The sequence below is a fragment of the Vicia villosa genome, unplaced genomic scaffold, assembly GCF_029867415.1.
Source record: "Vicia villosa cultivar HV-30 ecotype Madison, WI unplaced genomic scaffold, Vvil1.0 ctg.000029F_1_1_1, whole genome shotgun sequence".
NCBI lineage: Eukaryota > Viridiplantae > Streptophyta > Magnoliopsida > Fabales > Fabaceae > Vicia > Vicia villosa.
The window spans coordinates 1031561-1052165 of NW_026704961.1; the positions used below are offsets into that span (position 1 = coordinate 1031561).

The window sequence follows — 20605 nt, forward strand, 5'->3', positions numbered from 1 at the left end:
TTATTCAGCCAATTAATTGCAGCATGAATACTCTAAACATGCAAAATCGTATAGATAATCAAAATAGAATGGAAAGATGTCTCACATATACTATGATTTCATACATATACACAATATTATTTTTCCAATTAAAAGTGAATGGAAATGTGAACATAAAATTTATTCTCATACCAAAACAGGCTCAAACGGTACTTTCAATTTATGTAACAATTTGACAACAGAATAGGTTACCACGACCACAATTTTCAAAAACTAATTTCATTTCTTCCAACAATCAAAAAGTACCAAACTCACAGAAAAACAAAATCAATTATTATAAAACAATAAAACTTTATCAATCCCATTAAGACAAAAATCACATCCTGATCATGACCAGAATAATTAGTTTACACAACTACTAATCATACACATACACCCATCACCAGAGAGACTTAAACATCAACTTCTCAACTTCCTAGTAACTGTAAATAGAAGTAAAACTCGATCATATAGTGAAATGAAGCAAAAGGGTAAATCAAAACTCGAAAGATTAAAAAGGAATAAACTTATTTCAATTAATCAAATCATTGAATTTGAAGTGATAATCCAGTGTGTGAATTTGAGCGTTGATCTGAAAGGGCATCAATGAGTTCAATGGTGGCAGATAAGACTGAAAGGAGTCTTTTTTCATTCTTCAAAAGCATTTGTTCTTTCAGGGCTGCACATACTGTTAAAATAGCCAAAAATAACTCGGTGATAAAAATATAAGGAACCTGTGTTTGAGAGTATTCATCAACCTGAGCGAAATACAAATAACAACAAATGAACATACAAATATTTATCATATAGAAACCAATGATAAGCTTATACCTCTATTGATCCATATTCTTTAGCCACTTTCACACCAACAGACTTCATACCTAAATCCTGCATTGAAATTATAGTTCACAAAATAATCCTACATGTTATCTCTTTCTGTTGCATGTATAAGTGAAAACTGACATTTGAAAGCAAAAACCAAAAGCTTATATAGACAGTAAAAACCTAGAGACAGTGACTTTCACAGGTATTATATGTGTTCATGATTCTAGCACATACACATATTCATTGTATATACACACTAACTATAGCAATTTTAAGTTTGACACCAACCATATTTTTATAGCACTCACATATGCACATGTTTCAACGGAACCATAACAGTCAAAAGAATAAAATTGCCCCAGTATTAGACACTGGTTTCTTGCTCCATCTTCAGATCTTTAAAAATACAACAATGACCCATCATAATCAGAGAATCTAAAAGAGGAAGAATGAAATATTGAAAACGAAAAAAAATAAACGAAGTCCAACCGCCGTAGTAACAGCAATAACAGTAGCTGAATACGAATACGACATTCCACCATATCCAATCAATTGTTTCGGATCCCATTTGATTTCCTTATACTTACAAAAAAACATTAAAATCAATATTCAATTATTTAGGATCGTTGAATTGGGATCGATTGGAACCAGAAATTATATTTGTTAACAGAGCAAGCAAAACCCATTTTAAAGGAAACCCTAAATATGATATTTCAAATTAAACCGAAAAGACAATATTTTTCAGCACAAAAACGATAAAAAAAGTTATCTTTTGGAAGAAAAAGTTGCGTTTCCAAACGTAATTACAAAGAATCGAAGGAGAAATGGTGAATATAAAATTGAGGAGAAAATCAAAAACTGTATGAAATTGGAGATAAGGTTGACCTATTTATACACCATAAATCATAAACATACTAAGGAAAATAAAACGTTAAAGATGTTATTAAATATACTCACATGGTTATCTGGATGGAAGTAACAGTATTGATGATCAGAGTCATTGGAATTGGAAGGATGCTTCGAGAAGAACAATTTACAATGATGCTTGAAGGTAGCCGCTATAAGTATAAAAGCGTGGAATTCATTAGGTCGATTGGAATTCTCAACAAAGAAAAGGTTCCAATTTGTTTGTATTCTGCAAAGCCCAAGAAACACATGGTCTCATGTTATAATTAGGCAAAAGCATATCTATTTTCAAGGCCCAAGAATAGTTATATAAATCGGTGTACTATAAATTGGAAAACTAAAATTTAAATTAACAGTATTTAAAATAAATTGGAAAATGTAAGATAATTATATTAGTTGATAATTATATTAGTTGATAATTATCCAGCTATCTTTCGTTTGTTGATAATTATATTAGTTGATTAATATTATTAATAATATTCATTATTGATAAATTAAATGTATAAATAACTTAAAATAAATTAGAAATATTTTAGCTGATTAATTGATTAATATTATTATCAACATTTATTATTAACTTAAAATAATAAATTGAAAATGTGTATACCCAATAATAATTTTATTATAATTATTATTTTGTCAAAATTAACTAAAATAAATAAATATGTGTATATGTGTATTACATCTATCGAGAAATTATATATTTATGAAAATTAAATTTCATAATTTGATAATAAATAATTGAGAATTTAAATTCAAAATTTAAAATTAAGTATAAATAATAACAATCTATTAATAGTAATTTAACTAATTATAGAAATTATTAAAATAGTAAGCATGCTAGATTTGTTACAAATGGCAAAGTTGCCAAAAAACTCCTTTAGAAATATTATTATCTATGATATTTAAAGCATATAATATAATAATAAATTGAATAATAAATTTTATATAATTTCTTTTTAACATATATTTTAAAATTGGAAAAGAAATTGGTCTATGAAAATGATTATTTAAGTAAAAGAAAATAATAACCTAATATCTTACTATTTACGTTAATTTGTTTGATTATGAATTAAGCCTTTTTAAAAATATTTTTCGATCAATATTTAAAAGTTATTTTTCCACAAGTATTTAAAAGTTATTTTCAACGGAAAGGAGTTTATTTGACATCTCTACATAGAACTAAATCAATTGTAGTCACCAGCGAACAATATCATTAAGAAAAGGAATGTGTGCTGTTAATATGAATGAAAGTCTGCTAAGAATCATGGAAAAAATCCCATTTTTTGAATTTAAAAAACTATAGTTCAGGCCTAATAACCGACCATAATTCACAATGTTGAATAGTACACATCTGTGAACACTGAGAAAGACAATGATAAAACAAAGGAGGCAGGGTAAATGAGGAAGATATTTCACATATACAACCCTTCTGGCACCCCTTCTTTCTTCTTAAACATGACTTTATCTTTTGCCTTCTTGAAGTCAGGATGTGTCACCTGAAAAAGAAGAGAAACAATTGATAATAAGGAAGGGGTTTAAAACATTTCAATGCATCCATAAACGTCAATGATGATGATAAATGACCAATACAAATGTCAGAAAATACAACAAACAATATAAAAACAGAAGGATGGAAAATCACAAGTAGATCAAAGGAAAGCCATTGTGAGAATAACTCGTAGTTCTTGAATGAAAACTAAAATGAGGAGAAAATCCAAAATATAGTTTGTGAGCAAGGGAAAAATGGGTTGTTGCTTCCTTGCTTGGCCAGAACTATGCCAGCAAGCAGATGGATGTACCATCATAACATAACAGAGAAGGCTATAAGGTCTTTACATGAAACCTACAAAACAGACACAGTATCCAAACTAGGGTTTTTAAAGTATTTAACCTCTTCTGATGAAGAAAGGGAGAAATCTTGAAATAACCCAAAAGAGGAACTGCACAACAAAGATAAAAATGGGGCCACATGGGCTTTCTGCCCCGATGCACAGTCCAGGTGTATTTTCTACCTGGCAATAGGAATTCTGTGGCGGCCTCAGCCTGGGGCACTGAAACTGCAGAGCTATTAATAACAAGGGCTTATAGGGTAATGATACATGTACACCTCTTTTTTGTATTACACTCATACGGCAATTAAATAACCACATGTAAAAATGTGGTTAATTCAGTGAAACATATGGCTAATTCAGTTCTGTCAATTGTGGTTCATTCAAATACATGAATAAACCATATTTTACACATGATTAATCAAGTGCCGCACAGTGTACAGTAAAAAAAGGTGTACATGAATCATCTTCCTAATAACAATGGTACCTAGGAAAAGAGCATGATTTCAATATATGGCCCCAAATCCATCACCTCCATTTTTCCAGCCACTTTCTTCAAAGGTTTGGTATTGTACACTCGAGATATCTGAACAATCTATGCTATATTTTCTTATTTTAGCATAATTTATGAATATGGGCCATAAAATGAGCTCCTCTCGAATCAGTAGTACAAAATTCAAAACTACAAACAGCAACAAAGTACCAACAAATATTTCCACAGGATCAGTGTTTTGGCCAAAAACAGTACAAAAGATATAGAAGTAACTTCTAACCTTCATGCGGCGTTCTCGTAAAGCAAGTAGGCCAGCTTCGGTACATATTGCTTTTATATCAGCTCCAGAGAACTCATCCTTAGTCATAACAAACTCTTCTAAATTGACATCATCTGCTAATGTCATCCTTGATGTGTGTATCTAAATTACAAAAAAATGATAGCTTTTAGCCATGCAAATAAGCAGAATATACATATAAATTACCGCAGTATCAGATAACACAGCAACCAATGTGCTTTTTAAATAGTAGTCATGCCTACCTGGAAAATACGTCTCCTTGTTTTTATATCAGGGAGAGGAAATTCAATCTTCCTGTCTATTCGACCTGGTCGCAGCAAAGCTGGATCAAGGCTTTCAATTCTGTTGGTTGCGAGAATAACTTTTACATCTCCTCTAGAATCAAAACCATCTAACTGGTTAAGCAACTCCAACATTGTCCTTTGAATTTCACGCTCTCCACCTGAGTGAGCATCATACCTGCAAGGCGCACAAGAAAAATATAATAAGACATGACCCAATATACCACTCTTCTACTAGCTCCACACCTCCTCTGTCCTAGACAAAATACCACATTCAAGAGCAGATTTTTAAAACCAGTGACTCCTAAAGTTGATACCCAATAACATACCTTTTTGTTCCAACAGCATCAATTTCATCAATGAAGACAATAGAAGGAGAAAGATCATCGGCAACTCGGAAAAGTTCTCGCACAAGTTTTGGACCATCTCCCAAATATTTTTGTATCAATTCACTACCAACAACACGTAAGAATGTTGCTGATGTTGAGTTGGCTACAGCCTGACAGCAAACAAAGCTTTGTATTTAGACCAAATCGATAGTGCAAAGTGAAGTGAAGTATATATAAAATAAAATACAATTTCATCACTGCAATATGTCAAAGCAAACTTCTAACAAAGATCATGTGCTATATATATAGAGATAGCAAACACTAAGCAGAGAAAATGAAAAACAGAAAAATGAATTGTTTAAGACAAAAATTCTATTTCAACAGCCCTGTCATAAACACACAAATGCACACCTTAGCAAGCAACGTCTTTCCGGTTCCAGGTTCTCCATATAAAATGACTCCCTTTGGAGGCTTGATACCAATATCTTCATACAGTTCAGGATGTGTCAGGGGAAGCTCAACAGCTTCTTTGATTTCCTGTATCTGGGCATCTAAACCACCAATGTCAGCATATGATTCTAAAGGAGCCTTCTCTACCTTCATGACAGAAACCATTGGATCAACTTCATCTTGAAGAAGCCCAACAACAGAAAGAACCTGGTAAAGAGTCATTCATAAACATATTATTCTTCCAGCAAGACAGCATAATAAAATCATGGAATTAAGGAATCTCAAATTGCAAATTTGACTACCCTAGTCTCAAGAAACAAATACTGTATTGTTCAAAATATTTAAAACCCAATGAGAAGTGTATCATTTAAAGCTTGACACAATAAAAACTTAAATATTACTAGTTGTATTTAACCTTTCTTCTAGTGGGACTGCAGGTGTTTTAACTAAAAACATTCACACTGCTGAGGAAAGATTTCAACATGAGGTGGTACCCTAATATCATTATCAATTAATGAGAAACATAACAAATCAATTCTCTTAAAATGCAATTGAAAATCTTAACTGAGAAAGTATACAAGGTATGCATTATCTGAGTTATCAACCCAGCATTATCTGATCTTTGTCCCACTATACATATTGATTATAATTATGTCAACCATGAACAGAAACCATATTTCAGACACAAAATTGTTAAATATGTTAGGTTTTCATCTATGTTGTTAATCTCGGAAAGCGGCGCGGCGCGGTCAACCCAAAAATGGGAGCGGCGCGGAAGCGGGGAGCGGAGCGGGCGCTATTTCAACGACGCGGACACTAAAAACTAAAAATTGTAATGACACTTACATGCTGAAAACATAACTAGCAAATATCCAAAAAAAACAAATTTCATTAAGTCTTAGAAATTAAATACTTCCAAATACATATTAGCATAAGTCTTAAGCAAAACATTCAAACATACTTCCAAATAACAATAAAATTCAAGAAAACTAACACTTAAGCATCTATAACTTAATCATCTTCATCCTCTTCATCCTCTTCATCTTCATCTTCATCTCCACACAACCATGGGTTATTGGTATCAATATCACCATCCATGACCAAAGGATCAATCAAAACATCACTTTCAAATCGCTCTTTCAAAGTTTGATTATACTTTATAACCAAGTCTTTCAACATTTGGTTGTACTTCAAATCTGCACCATACAAACCAATAGCTTCAACCATCATTTTGAAACTTCTTGAATTTGCAACATCCAAATCAATTCCATTCCGATTAAAGAAACGAACTATGCTTGCCTTCAAGTTTGTTTGCCTTCCTTTTGTATTCTTCTTGGATGATGATGGTTGAGTAGAATTAGTAGGAGGAGGAGGAGTTGACATGGCTGAAGCAGAGTTGATGATGTGGGATGGAGAGAAGAAAGATGGAGATGACGTGCGATGGAGAGCTGCGGGGAGATGATGATGATGTGCGAAGGAGAAGGAGAGAGGCGTGTGAACTGTGACTGAGAGCGACACAGAATTTAGGGTTTTTTTTTAACCTTTTAAACCTATTTTGTACCCGACCCGACCCGGCCCAATACAAAACTTAGGGTTTTTTTTTGCGAAAACAGGAAAAGCGGCCGGATCGGGCCGCATCCGAACCGCTCCGAGACCCACTTTCGCGGCCGCTCAAGCCGCTTCTTCATGTCGCGCTGTACCGGTAACACCGGAAGCGGCCTGGCCGGAAAATCCGCTCCGCTCCGCTATATCGGCCGTAGCGGCCGCTATTAACAACATAGGTTTTCATAGTACAATAAGTGTTTAAACTTAAACCCTAGTGTATGTGACCATGTCTCAGACACAAGTTTCACTTTCACTTCACTAGAAAAAATCAATTTGTTATTTCCCAAACCCTAAACCTAAAATTCATCCCAAACTTCAATTAAATCCAAACAAAACCCTAAGAATCACATAATTAGCATAACAAATAAAACAAAAAGGAAAAGGTGCAAAACCCTACCTTGTTATGCATCAAAATAGAGCAACCAGGTTCCAATTGATCCTTATCAACAAAAGACAATATCCCAACATAATACTCAGGTCCAACCGAAGAAGAAACAATCGCATGATTCTCATCAATGAGTTCTTCAAGGTTCCCAACACTCATAGGCGAACCCCTAAGATCATCGACCTTAGATCGATCCTCTTCCGCCTTCTCTTCTTGAGGCTTAAGCCGTTCCTGATTCGCTACAAACTCTTCTTCCATCAACAAATAATCTTTGATTCGTTCGAGTTTCAAGAGCCTCAGCTTGCATTTGGAGAGAGGGGTTACCGTCGGCAAACGCGACGCGGACTCTGAACCTTTCTGTTTTCGCTGTTTGCGACCGACGCGAGCCGGTGGAGCTGCCGGTTCGAACTTCTTGTCTTTTTTGTCGCTGCCGTCTGGTTTTCGGTCGCCCGGGAGACCTTGCCGGTTCAGACCGCCTGGTGTTCCTTGACCCATGGTTCGTTTTTGAAATCGGGAATCTCGAAGAGTGAATGAGGAATGAGAGAGAGAATGATATTAGGATGAAGCGTTCTACTTGTCTTTGTAAGCAAGTTAAAATGAAAATCGTTGACGTGCTTTTTTAGCTACTTTTTTAGTTGGGCCTGTTAATTGTGTTATCAAAAGTTAACAAAGGCCAGTCCAACCCCTGTCTGCTGTTTTTGCTACTCACACCCTATTTTCCTTCGCTTTTTCTAATGTTATTTCTACTTCTAGCCGTGTTTGCGGTGTGATTTGCATCGGTTTGAAGGTAAAAATTCATCCGAATCAAAAATAAATGTATTTTTGGTCTGCTTCAATTTTGAACTTACATTTCTAATTTTTTAGTTGAACAAGTGAGAAGTAAGAATGTCTCTTTCAGGAACGAAACCTACAAAAACCCAACCCTTTTTGTTATCTTTGGTCTCGTGGAAATTAAAAAAAAAAAGAAAAAGATACCCATTATAGGGGTGATGTCATAACCTTCACAAATAATGCAAAGCCTTAGACAAATATCCAACTATTAAGATAAAATTAAGGGGGCGAGATATATTGCATTCAAAACCTGTCTAAAAAATAGTGAAATATATATATATCACCAACTCCAAATTCAGCTATTATCCCCATATAGAAATAAAAATATTCATCATCCACCTCTCTAGGTCATCGCATGCAAGACTTTTCGCCATTTAGACAGGGTTATATTACGACATCAACCTCATTTACCGTGTTGGATATGATTAAGTTAACTTAGAAAGTTTTGACCCAATCATTGTCATTATAAAAGGAGCTAATGCTTTTCACTTCATCGAATAAGGCGACACTTTCGAAAGTGGTAACCACCATAAGCAGCCTCGCTAATCTTGGGTAAAAAGACATTAAATCAACACCATTATCGATAGAGGAGTTGTCACTATCAATAGATAAATTTTCATATCCACAAAAATTCCATTTCCACAAACCTCCAATCTACCCTAACTAGGCCCGACCCAAGGGCAAGGCAAGCATTGCCTTAGGCCTCACTTTATTGGGCTATAAATCAGGCCTTCAAATAATTTGGTTAGCAAATATATCTCCATTAAAGCATTGTTTGTTGTATTTTGTGTAGTAGTCCGGAGTAATGTCAATTTCTAATGTCTTTGAAGTTTACGAATCAACTCTCATTGCAGTCAATTTTCAAGTTTTACTTTTTTGGCTTAAATGCAGTTTTGATCCCGCTATTTTATTTTATTTTTAACTTTTAGTCCCCCTTTAAAAAAAATCAACTTTTTAGTCCCTCTATTCAATATTTCTTGGAATTTTTTTTGTCCCCCTTCAGATTTGGTTAGTTGGCACTTTTCTTCTTGATGTGGCCCTGACTTGGCAGTGCTCATGTGATGCCACGTCACACAATTATGCCATGTCACATTTTTCAAAATAAAAAATAATTTTAAATTATTACTTTTTTAAAAAAATAATTAAATAATTATTTTTAGAAAAGTATAAATGGACCCTAAGGTTATTCGAACCCACTCCTCCGACGTTGTGTACTATAACCCTACGTTTATATTTAGTACAATTAAATGTCAGCAGTATTGAAACTTTTTTGCTGAACAGGATTTAATTCCCAATTTGCTCTTGGAATCAAAACAGACTTTTTTTTGCAGTAAAAGAATTATCATATATCAGTAAAATTAAGTTAGAGATGTTGCTAATTCAAATATGTAGTAGAAAAACAAAGTGTGACAAACCTGAATAGAATAGCACACGTGTTTGCTTAAACAATTAGGAATATAAAAGCAGTCCAAATTATTTAATCCCAAATTTTGCAGTCATTAAACTTCCATCCACCCCTCCACTGTCATGAAAACCATGAAACAATATCTCTTTATGTACTTTATTTATATCACTTGATCTTGAATACCCCAAAATCATGATGTTCCACGTGACAACATGTTTATGTGACATTCCTTCGAACATGATACATGCATCAAGGAAAGAGGGAAGAACATAAGCATTTAAAAGAAACACCATTTATATGCATTTTAGAGTAGAGATGCATAGCTTTTCTTGGTGTTTGATGAGATTGCTTCTGAGAAAATTTGATAGAATATGTATAACACCTGAATGAAATTAACATGTATTGTTATTCAGCTGGCTTAACCACAAGGCATTACTCTATGTAGTAGTGGGTTCGAAACTGCCTCATGTGAAAAATTTATTTTGTACATTATTATGCAATAATTTCTCAAACTTCCTATAATTAATTAATTACTCAAAATTTCTATAAAAAATAATAATATAAACTAATATAATTATTGTTTCAAAAAATTAATTTTTATTTTTATTTTACTTTTGTTTTATTTTTAAATTTAATATTTATTTAATAAATTAATAATATTATAAAATCAATTTTTTATTTTTAAATATATGACATGGCAAAAGGTGTCTGATGTGGTGCACATAAGTTTTGCCAAGTCATGAAAAAGTGCACTAATCAAATCTGAAGGGGGACAAAAAAAATTCCAAGAAATATTGAATAGAGGGACTAAAAAATTGATTTTTTTTTAAAGTGGACTAAAAATTTAAAAAAATTAAAATAGGGGATTGAACCTGCATTCAAGCCTATTTTTTTTATTTGAGAAAATTATATATAATTTTAATTTAATATCGACAAAAATAAATAATATTTACTATTTTTTTACACGAATAAGAATAAAAATAAATATCTTTAAATTAAGTTTTTAAAATAATACTCACTTTTAACATAATTCTTAAATATATAAAAATAATCAGGGTCGGCTCAAAACATGTTGAGGCCTAAGACAAATATTAAAATAAAATATTTGATTAAAATTATTACATTTTTGTTTAATTTTTAAGTTTTTTAGTATACAAAATCACTTATCACTATTATAATTGATTGTATTTAACATCTTTTTATCCATAATAAAACTAATCCATTTAATTTTTTCTACTATCTACCCATTACTAAACAATTGGCAAATCTATCCATTTTACCCTTTCATCAAAAAAAATTTACCCTTCAAAAAGGTCATTTTAGTAACCTGCTAATTAATCCACCTTTTCTAACAATTTAACACACCTTTTCACCTAAAATGTAGGCACAATACCAAATTAGCCCTTTTATCATCACCCTCTGTAGTACACTTTTGCCATACTAAAAGGATGAATGTGTAACTACATAATTAAGGGAAAGATTATGTACTAGGGATATCCCATATGATGCCAACTGTTTGCTGCCCATTGGTCACATTAAAAAATTCAATTTTCCCTCCTCCCAAAAGATTCAACACACAAAGCACCATTTCATAACACAACTTTGTTTTCTCTCTTCATCTGTGTTTTCGAGTTACCTCATCTCTGCATTCTCTCTCTCAAAACACATCCCTTCATCTTGCTCTGCTCTCACTCACTCAGGTTTGCTTCTTCCACCATGGTTAACTTGCATCATTTCACATCTCTGCATTTTTCTTCACTGTGTTGAGTTAAAAGGAACTCTGCGTTTTCTCGAGGTTGTTCTTATAGTTTTATATTTTTCTTCACTGTGTTGAGTTTTATCATTTTTACCAATTGTGTGCTTGTGTGGCCCAGGGATGACAAAAAAATGTGTACCCGCGGATATCCGCAAATAAAATCTATCACGGATACGAAGCGGTGAGCTTAATAGATATCCACGGATAAAATAAATTGATATTTAAATACCCTTTTTTAATGGATATGGATTTAATGATATTCGTACCTACAAATATCCGTATCCGTTAACTAATTATAAAAATATTTAAATATATATAAAGATGTAATTTTTTGGAAAAAGAGAAAAAATATTTTTTTAGACGGTATAATACATATGCATGATTACATATGTTTAAAATTAGTTAGATATTATCAAATGTATAATACATTGTTTAATTATAGTAAATATAATGTAATAAATATTATCAAATGTATAATTAGTTATATGATGTTATCGACAAAAATTTAAAAATTTGTCGATATTTCATTTTCTCTTTTATTTTAATAAAATTAAACATGAACAATGTTGTACATGTGCAGTATGAAATGTTATGAATTCTATCGTAGGTGGACGTATGATAGAACATTTTCTGAAAGACGTGGACATACACCGCATTTTATGGAAGGAGTTGTCGGGTTTATCTCATATGCGTTTGCTCAAGATTGTTGTCAAAGTGAAGGAGGGGTAAGGTGTCAGTGTTTAAAGTGTGGTTGTAGAAATATTATTAGTGACCCTTATGAAGTGAAACGCCACTTGGAGAGAGTGGGTTTTAGGCCAAATTATTGGGTTTGGACAGCTAATGGAGAAAAAATGCCAGAGATAAATCAGGAGGCTTCTGGCAGTCAAACACATATTGCACCAGATATAATCAGAGATGCCCCAGGGAGTTCAACGCATATGCAATGTCAGGAATAATTTAATTTAGTCGAGGATATGGTGAGTGACGCATTAGGGGTGAATGTGGCTTATGATGAACCTCAAGACTTTATTGCGGAAGAGCTCCCAAATGAGAAAGCCCAAAATTTTTATCAGTTGTTGAAAGAAATAAATATATCATTGTTTGAGGGGTCTTCTGACTCTAGACTATCAATGTGTGTGAGGCTGTTGGCTGCAAAGTCAAATTGGAATGTTCCCGATCAATGTTTGGAATTCTTTGCGAGAATGATGTTGGACGCGACTCATGTGAAAGAAAACATGCCTACAAGCTATTATGATGCAAAGAGGATGATGTCGAAGTTGGGACTAGAAATAAAAAATATTGATTGTTGTGTTAAAGGTTGCATGTTATTTTATGACAATGAGTTTGGTACAAATGATGGAGAATTGGAGGAATGTAAGTTTTGCAATAGTCCAAGGTATTTAGTTGGCAGTAAAGGAGTTGATCGGAAGCAAAAACGAGTTGCAGTGAAATGCATGTTCTATCTACCAATAATACCTAGGTTGCAAAGGATGTTTGCAACAATGCACAGTGCAAGCCAAATGACATGGCATCATACAAACATAAGTAGTTCAGGCATTATGAGACATCCATCTGATGGCGAGGCTTGGAAACACTTTGATAGAGTACATTCTGAATTTGTTGTAGAACCTAGGAACATCAGGCTTGGGTTATGCTCAGATGGTTTCTCTCCTTATAATTTGTCACCAAACGCATATTCTTGTTGGCCAATTATTGTTACCCCATACAATCTTCCTCCTGAGATGTGCATGACAAAACCATACATGTTTTTGAGATACATCATTCCAGGACCGTCGAGTCCAAAGGCTGGAATAGATGTTTATTTGCAACCTTTAATTGATGATCTCAAGAGGTTATGGATGGGAGTGTGGACTTATGACATGTCTCGTAAATAAAACTTTAATATGCGAGCTGTTTTGATGTGGACAATAAATGACTTTCCTGCATATGGCATGTTGTCTGGATGGGTACACATGGTAAAATGGGATGTCCACATTGCATGGTGCATACAAAAGCATTTACTTTGGAAAAGGGTGGGAAAAGTTTGTGGTTTGATTGTCACCGTAGGTTCTTGCCTAAAAACCATGAATTTAGAAGAAACATGAATGCTTTTAGAAAAGGTAAAAAAGTAACAGATTTACCTCCCCCTCGATTGTCATCGATTGAAGTATGGAATAATGTTCGTGACCTACCAAGATTCACAGATAATGGTGAAGCATGCAGAATTGAAGGATATGGGGTCACACATAATTGGACGAAAAGAAGTATTTTTTGGGACCTCCCATACTAGAAGGATAATTTGTTACGACATAATCTTGATGTTATGCATATTGAGAAGAACTTTTTTGATAATGTATTTAACACGGTGATGGATAATGAGAAAATGAAAGATAATGAAAAGGCAAGAAAAGACTTGGAACTTTTGTATAGTAAAAAAGATTTGGAGTTGAAACCTCGTCCAAATGGAAAATTATTAAAACCCAAGGCTTGTTACACTCTTACTCCCCAAGAAACAAAAGCAGTTTGTCGGTGGTTAAATGAGTTTAGGATGCCTGATGGTTATTCTTCTAACTTGGCAAGATGTGCTGATTCCAAAACAAGGAAGTTGCATGGCATGAAAGGTCACGATTGTCATGTTTTCATGGAACGGTTGCTTTCAATTGCCTTCAGTTCACTGCCCAAGAATGTGCTTAATCCTCTAACTGAGACCAGTCAAGTTTTTAGAGACATATGTGCGCTAACTTTAAGAGTAGAAGACATCATTAAATCGGACCAGAATATTCATGTTATTCTTTGTAAGCTGGAGCAAATATTTCCGCCAGGTTTCTTTGATTCTATGGAGCATCTCCCTGTGCATCTTGCTTATGAGGCTTTCTTTGGTGGACTTGTTCAATATATATGGATGTATCCATTTGATCGATTCATGGGTGATTCAAAGCGATCAGTAAAAATAAGGCAAGAGTTGAGCGATCAATTTGTACGCATTATTTGCATCGGGAAACATCACATTTTTGCTCTCATCATTTCAATCACTTGATGTTGACTCTAAGAATCATAAGAAACGAAGTTCACTTTAATGAAAGAAGTCAATTCACCTTATCAGTTTTTGGTCGTCCCGGTCGTCCCTCTGGAAAGATGAGTGAGCATTGGCTTTCTAAAAAAGAAATGCAATCTGCTCATGTTCATGTGCTGATTACTGTGTTGAAGTTAAACCATATCTTAAGTAAGTATATTTAATTAGTATATTTTTACTTTTGGTTAAGAGTTTGAATCTTCTCTAATCTATTGTTTTTTTTTGAAATAGGGCATTTAGTACCTATTATTCTCAAAGCACAGGCGAACAACCATTGACTGGTTACACACATGAATATTTTCCTGCATGGTTCAAGCAACAATTATCATGAATTGTTGCTCCAACTCCTGAAATAATCCATTTGAAATAATCCAAATCATGATTATACTTTATTTAATATATTTTTTTGAATTCATACAATGTAGGAGACGTGTTGTTGGGATGTTAGAGATGAAGTCCAAATTAAAGAACTTTTTCACATAAAATGTGCTGCCCGATTTTCTGACGCCATGAGGAATGTTAGACTTAGATGGGAAAAAAAGGAACACGTCCATGTTGGATAGGAGAAAACTTATTTAAAAAGCTTATTGCCTATTGGACTTCTGAAGCCTTTTTAGAGACATCTAAAAAGGCAAAAAAAAAAAAAAACTGAAGTTGGCGGTTGCAACTACGCTGCAGGTAGTATTAGTGTTGCTGAAGTTGCACAGAGGATGGTAACTTTATTTATTAATTTATTCAATAGATTTAGATTATTCATAATTAATTAACTTATTTTTATTTATTTTTCATTTAATTAGCGTGAAGAGTTGGGTAGAACTCCGCTTCTTAATGAGCTCCATATGGAGACTCATCTCAAGAGAAATGAAGAGTTTGTTGATGAGCGTTCAAAAAACACTCAAGTAAGTTTTTATTATATTAAGTTATTTTATTTATTTCTTTTAAATACCTAATTTATTTAAACTATTATGATATTTAACTATTTTATTTTTACAGGAGGAGTTTGATAGACGACTTGCTCATTGGTTGTCAGAGCATCCTGAAATACCCGAATCGCCATCGGGATATCCTGTTGATCCTAGTGTGGATTTTTCGTACTTGGTATGATGTTCTGGCGGAAAGAAGAAAAATGAGAGAGTGTATGGTGTTGGAGGGTATGCCAAAACTATGAAGCAGCGTGATAGGTATTTCAGAATGAGACTTGCTGATGGAGAAGGATCATCAACTCCACCAATATTAACCGCTAAAATGCTTGAAACTGTGAGAAATTTGGCGAATACTGAGGCGGCACGTGAAGTGGCAGCAAGAAATGCAGAAATAGAAGAAATGAAGAGAAAACAAATAGAGATGCAAGAAGAGATGATGAGAAGAGAAACAAAGTTGCGGGAAGAAATGATGAGGCAAACACTTGAATATCAAGAAGCTATGCGTATTGCAAATGAGCGGGCACAAAAAATTGATCAATTTTTTGCTTCATAAAATTCAGGTGATAGATATGGAGGTGTTAGTGGACATGGAGGAGTTGTTGAAGAGGAAGAGGTAGATGAAGAGGAAGAGAATGTTTGAGCTTGTTTTTTTTTAAAATATCTTGAATATCTATGGATTTTAAGTTGTATGAACATTAAGTATTTGTATGAACTTTAATTAGTATTTGTAGTTTTAATATGTATGGAGGTTAATATTATGTATGGATATTATTTTAACTATTTATAATATAATTTTAAGTTTTTAATTAATATTTGTATTTTTATAAATTATAAATTATGAATTTATATTATTTTAAAATTATAATATTGAATATATTAATTGTCAAATATATATATATATATATATATATATATATATATAAACAATTTGCCAGGGGGTTTACCCCCAAGCAATTGAAAAGCGTATACATTTTGTGAGGGGGAAAACCCCAAGCAAACTGACTGACAGAACTCTGCTCCTCTGCGCCATCTGCACCACTATACTGGGTCTAGGCCTGTGTGTCATCTGTGCTCTGCAATTTGCGAGGGGCTTCCCACCAAGCGAATTAGCAAGGGGCTTCCCACCAAGCAAATCAATTTGTGACCCCGTGTTTTGTCAGGAGTCTTGTCCCCTTGCAATTTTCAATTTGGTGAGGGGTTTTTATAGTTTGTGAGGAGCTTAGCCCCTGGTAAATTGCAGAATTTCTTGTAGTGAATAAAATGTTATAAATTTTTTCCGCTAAAAAAAGAAAGAATAAATAATTATGTCACTCTCTCCTTGGCTCTTTATCTTCATTCATTTACTTTAAATTATTTTATCTTCTATCTCAAACAAACACAATTCAAACTTTAAATTTCTCATGTTTTTCTAACCTTGAAAATTAATTTATCAAATATTCATTATTTTTTAAATAAGTAACCCATTTCTTAATGGTTCTCAACAAAAAATATTACACAACAAAAAATAGATGATGATCAAAATTGAAATAAATTAGCCTAAAATCATATCACAACCAATTCTCAAATCAACCCAATTGAATAAGGTTTTTTCTTTGGCCACCTCCCTATGGGGGTCACCCCCAGCGAAAATCCCAAAATACCCCTGCTTCGGAAATGAACTTCCGAAGCGCTTTTTTATTTTAAAAAATTTCCTTAATTCGGAAGTGCATCTCCGAAAACACCCCATGGGGGGTGCCTTCGGAGATGAACTTCCGAAAACACCTCATGGGGGGTGTCTTCGGAAATGAACTTCCGAATTATGCAGAAACTGTGTTTTTTAATGTTTTTTCATAACAGTCTCGCATTTTAATTAAACGCAAACGCCAAATAAAATAAGCAATAGATAAACTGAAAATACTAATATGATAAATAAACAAAAAAAAATACTAATCCGATGAAAATAATATATACAATCCGAAAATAATAATAATACTGTGCGGAATATACAATCCGAAATCAAAAAATAAATAAACCCGACCACTACTGGGTATGCCTAACCCTCTCACCCTGGGCCCTCCTCTGCCGCCTGTACCCCGCCGCACGGCCCGCATCAGTGACGATCATCTCCATCACGGCGACTGCCTCTGGACCGCCCTGATCAACGATACCTCGATCCAACGCGTCCCGCCCAAGCATCGATATCCGCTGGCAGATCGGCATGAGATCAATGGCGTGATCATCCTCGGCCTGCTGGTTCTCCAGGATCTCCTCGTGTGCTGGCTGTTGCACCCCAATTTTTGACCTCTGAGATCCCATCATTTTCTAAGTGTTATGATCATTATTGTTATACCCCAAAATTTGCCCGCGTCTTTTTTTTTTCAAAGAGAAGTCAACAGACTTCTGTCTAAAAATTTGGAGTTTTATACAATCTTGGATTTTTATTTCATAAATATCCTGATTTTATGAATACTCAATTTTTAGAATTTTTTATACAGTATTTTGGTTCGCTGTTAAATTTATTCTTACATAAACGCCAAATACTGTTTATCACTTCATACACTGTTTATTTGAGATTTATTTTCAGATAAATAATGCTGACGCAGTTGGTACAGAATTAAAATTTGCAGGCGCGGAGTCCGGGTTTCAGATTATACTGGAGAACGAGTTTTTGAGACCTCAAATGGATTTCATGGATCTCCATATGTCTCAAAGTACCACCAGACAAATTTTCAAACTTCGATTCGCTCGGACGCACAGTCAACAGCTCAAACAGTCAGCAGACGACCAGTTTGACCAAAAAGTCAACAGACAGTCAAAAATGCAATTTTTTGTCAACATCCATATTTTGTCAAAAGATTCATCATGTGATCAATGGTTGATCATAATTCATCAAGAAAAGTTCAGAAATCGACAAAACTCAAAATTGCAAAATTAGAGTTTTTTACCTAAAAGTCAACTGAACTTTGACCGACCATAACTCTCTCATAATTTATCAGAAAAATTCCAATCAAAGCTCATTCTCAAGGAAATTCAATTCTCTACAACTTTGATGTTGGGACCAAGGTCAAGAAATGCTTCCGCCTAAGAGATATAAGCCAAAACATTACAGGTCATTTTCAAAGTCAACAAAAAGCAGTTTTTTGTCAAAGCCCATATCATCAAGATAACTTCTCCAAATGCAAAAACGCTTCCAAAGTGGGTTGTAGAGGACATCTTGCGCTTTCCAAAAAGTATAAGAACACTTTCATAGGATCAAAATTGAGGGATATATGCCTTGATGAAGTTGACCTTTTTTGAGAAAATGCATAAAACAAGTAATGACCAAAACTTGATTCTTTTTCAAAAAGGCCAATTCTTTTGTGATTCAATCTTGATTCCCATATGTCTAAAGGGCATCCACGACCTATCCATGATTCATGACACTTTTATTTCATTTTAATTAAATTTTATTCATTTAAAGTTTAATTAAAGTGAGATAATTCAAAAATATTATCCAAGATGCTCATGTGATGCAAGCAATGACCATTCAAGATGCTTAAATATATTATTGCAAGATTGAAGAGAATAATACTTGAGTATTTTAACCATAGTTAAGAAATGCACTCATTGAAAATATTCCATTATCATATTTTTTCCACAAAATCAATCATGAAAATTCCAACTTGCAAAGGTTCAAGATAAAATCATTTGCCTATAAATAGAGCTTCATTTCTTCATTCAAGGAGAGGAAAAAAAGGGGGAGGAACACAAAGAACAACAACAATCACCACAAAATCATAGCTTAAGTTTATATTTTTGCAAAAGTTTCAAGAAACTTGTAAAAATCAAGGCTCATTCAAATAGCCACTTTCAATCAATTTCAATCACTCTATTCCACTCTTGGGACATCATAGAGTAAGTACAATGTAATTTTTAATATGTAGTAGTGTTAGGAGTTCATGAATTAAAAACTCCATATTTATGCATATTTTCAATTTCTCAAAAAAAAAGTTTTAATTTTAGTTTTAAGTTGATAAAATGTTTATTTAATTTTTAACATAAAAATATTTTATTTCTTTTCATAATTAATTTATTTTGCTTAATTAATTAGTAATTATGTAAATATTGCTTTTTTTAATTATTTTCAACCAATCAAAAAACTCCAAAAATATTTTCCTTTTAGATTTAGGTTTATATTTTTTATAATCTAATTTTTGACATATAAAATAATATTTTTCTTGTTAAGTTTAATTATTTGTATAATTATTTGTTTAATTAGCTTGTTAATTAACTTAAAATCAATTCCAAAAAATCACAAAAAGAATGAATTAAGTTTAATTTGTTTTATATTTATTTTTGTATATTATTTGATATTATTTCTTATCTTTTTCTTTGTCCCGAATTGGAATAAAAGATCAAATATGGCAGAGATTGTATGCAGTTGATTTAAGACTTTTGGAAATTTATCGTGTAGTCGCTATGATTCTATCAAGTTTCTGATAAATTTTCATTAACTTTAAATCCGAGATCATCATTCACTCACCATCGATCTTTACTAACATCGTGGATATACTTGACTAGCTTCAAGATGATTCGCGTGCTAACATACTAACAATTAACTTTAAATTCCGCATTTTATTATATTGTTCTTTATATTTCTTGCTTTATACTTTATTTTATCATTCATATTATTTATGTTTCTGTTATTTTTTTCTTTGTCCACTTGGACATATTATTTATATTTCTGTTATTTTTTCTTTGTCCACTTGGACATGTTATTTATATTTCTGTTATTTTTTCTTTGTCCACTTGGACATATTATTTATATTTCTGTTATTTTTTCTTTGTCCAGTTGGACATATTATTTATGTTTCTGTTATTTTTTCTTTGTCCACTTGGACATATTATTTATGTTTCTGCTATTTTTTCTTTGTCCATTTGGACATATTATTTATATTTCTGCTATTTTTTCTTTGTCCATTTGGACATATTATTTATATTTCTGCCATTTTTTCTTTGTCCATTTGGACATATTATTTATATTTCTGCCATTTTTTCTTTGTCCATTTGGACATATTATTTATGTTTCTGCCATTTTTTCTTTGTCCATTTGGACATATTATTTATGTTTCTGTCATTTTTTCTTTGTCCATTTGGACATATTATTTATATTTCTGCTATTTTTTCTTTGCCCATTTGGATATATTATTTATATTTCTGCTATTTTTTCTTTGTCC

The 20605-nt window shown here is 32.9% G+C and overlaps 2 protein-coding genes across 5 annotated transcripts; both read right to left on the bottom strand.

The window, feature by feature from the left end:
* Positions 1-296: 296 nt before the first annotated feature.
* Positions 297-2187, bottom strand: LOC131622308 (uncharacterized). Of its 4 annotated transcripts, none has more exons than XR_009289833.1 (4): positions 1801-2187; positions 1152-1239; positions 850-906; positions 297-706 (listed from the first exon to the last, which is right to left on the bottom strand). XR_009289833.1 is itself a non-coding variant. In XM_058893334.1 (4 exons), exons 1-4 carry the CDS (start codon positions 1842-1844, stop codon positions 564-566), a joined length of 402 nt encoding a protein of 133 aa, XP_058749317.1. In that variant the 5' UTR covers positions 1845-2187; the 3' UTR covers positions 297-563. The 4 variants fall into 4 exon arrangements, 1 of the variants encoding a protein (XP_058749317.1); XM_058893334.1 differs by having other exon boundaries at positions 297-776; XR_009289832.1 differs by lacking the exon at positions 1152-1239 and having other exon boundaries at positions 297-776.
* An 830-nt stretch (positions 2188-3017) lies between these two features.
* Positions 3018-8015, bottom strand: LOC131622339 (26S proteasome regulatory subunit 4 homolog A). The gene is made up of 6 exons (XM_058893372.1): positions 7435-8015; positions 5394-5639; positions 4983-5152; positions 4615-4831; positions 4355-4495; positions 3018-3248 (listed from the first exon to the last, which is right to left on the bottom strand). Exons 1-6 carry the CDS (start codon positions 7915-7917, stop codon positions 3165-3167), a joined length of 1341 nt encoding a protein of 446 aa, XP_058749355.1. The 5' UTR covers positions 7918-8015; the 3' UTR covers positions 3018-3164.
* Positions 8016-20605: the final 12590 nt, after the last annotated feature.

Coding starts and splice junctions, on each gene's coding strand:
- LOC131622339 (XM_058893372.1), bottom strand. CDS start 7,917: ATGGGTCAAGGAACACCAGGCGGTCTGAACCGGCAAGGTCTCCCGGGC. Junction 5,153..5,393: donor GAAAGACGTTGCTTGCTAAG/GTGTGCATTTGT, acceptor GTTTGCTGTCAG/GCTGTAGCCAACTCAACATC. Junction 3,249..4,354: donor TACGAGAACGCCGCATGAAG/GTTAGAAGTTAC, acceptor CTTCTTTTTCAG/GTGACACATCCTGACTTCAA.
- LOC131622308 (XM_058893334.1), bottom strand. CDS start 1,844: ATGACTCTGATCATCAATACTGTTACTTCCATCCAGATAACCAT. Junction 907..1,151: donor CCGTTGAAACATGTGCATAT/GTGAGTGCTATA, acceptor ATTTCAATGCAG/GATTTAGGTATGAAGTCTGT. Junction 777..849: donor AAGAATATGGATCAATAGAG/GTATAAGCTTAT, acceptor TATTTCGCTCAG/GTTGATGAATACTCTCAAAC.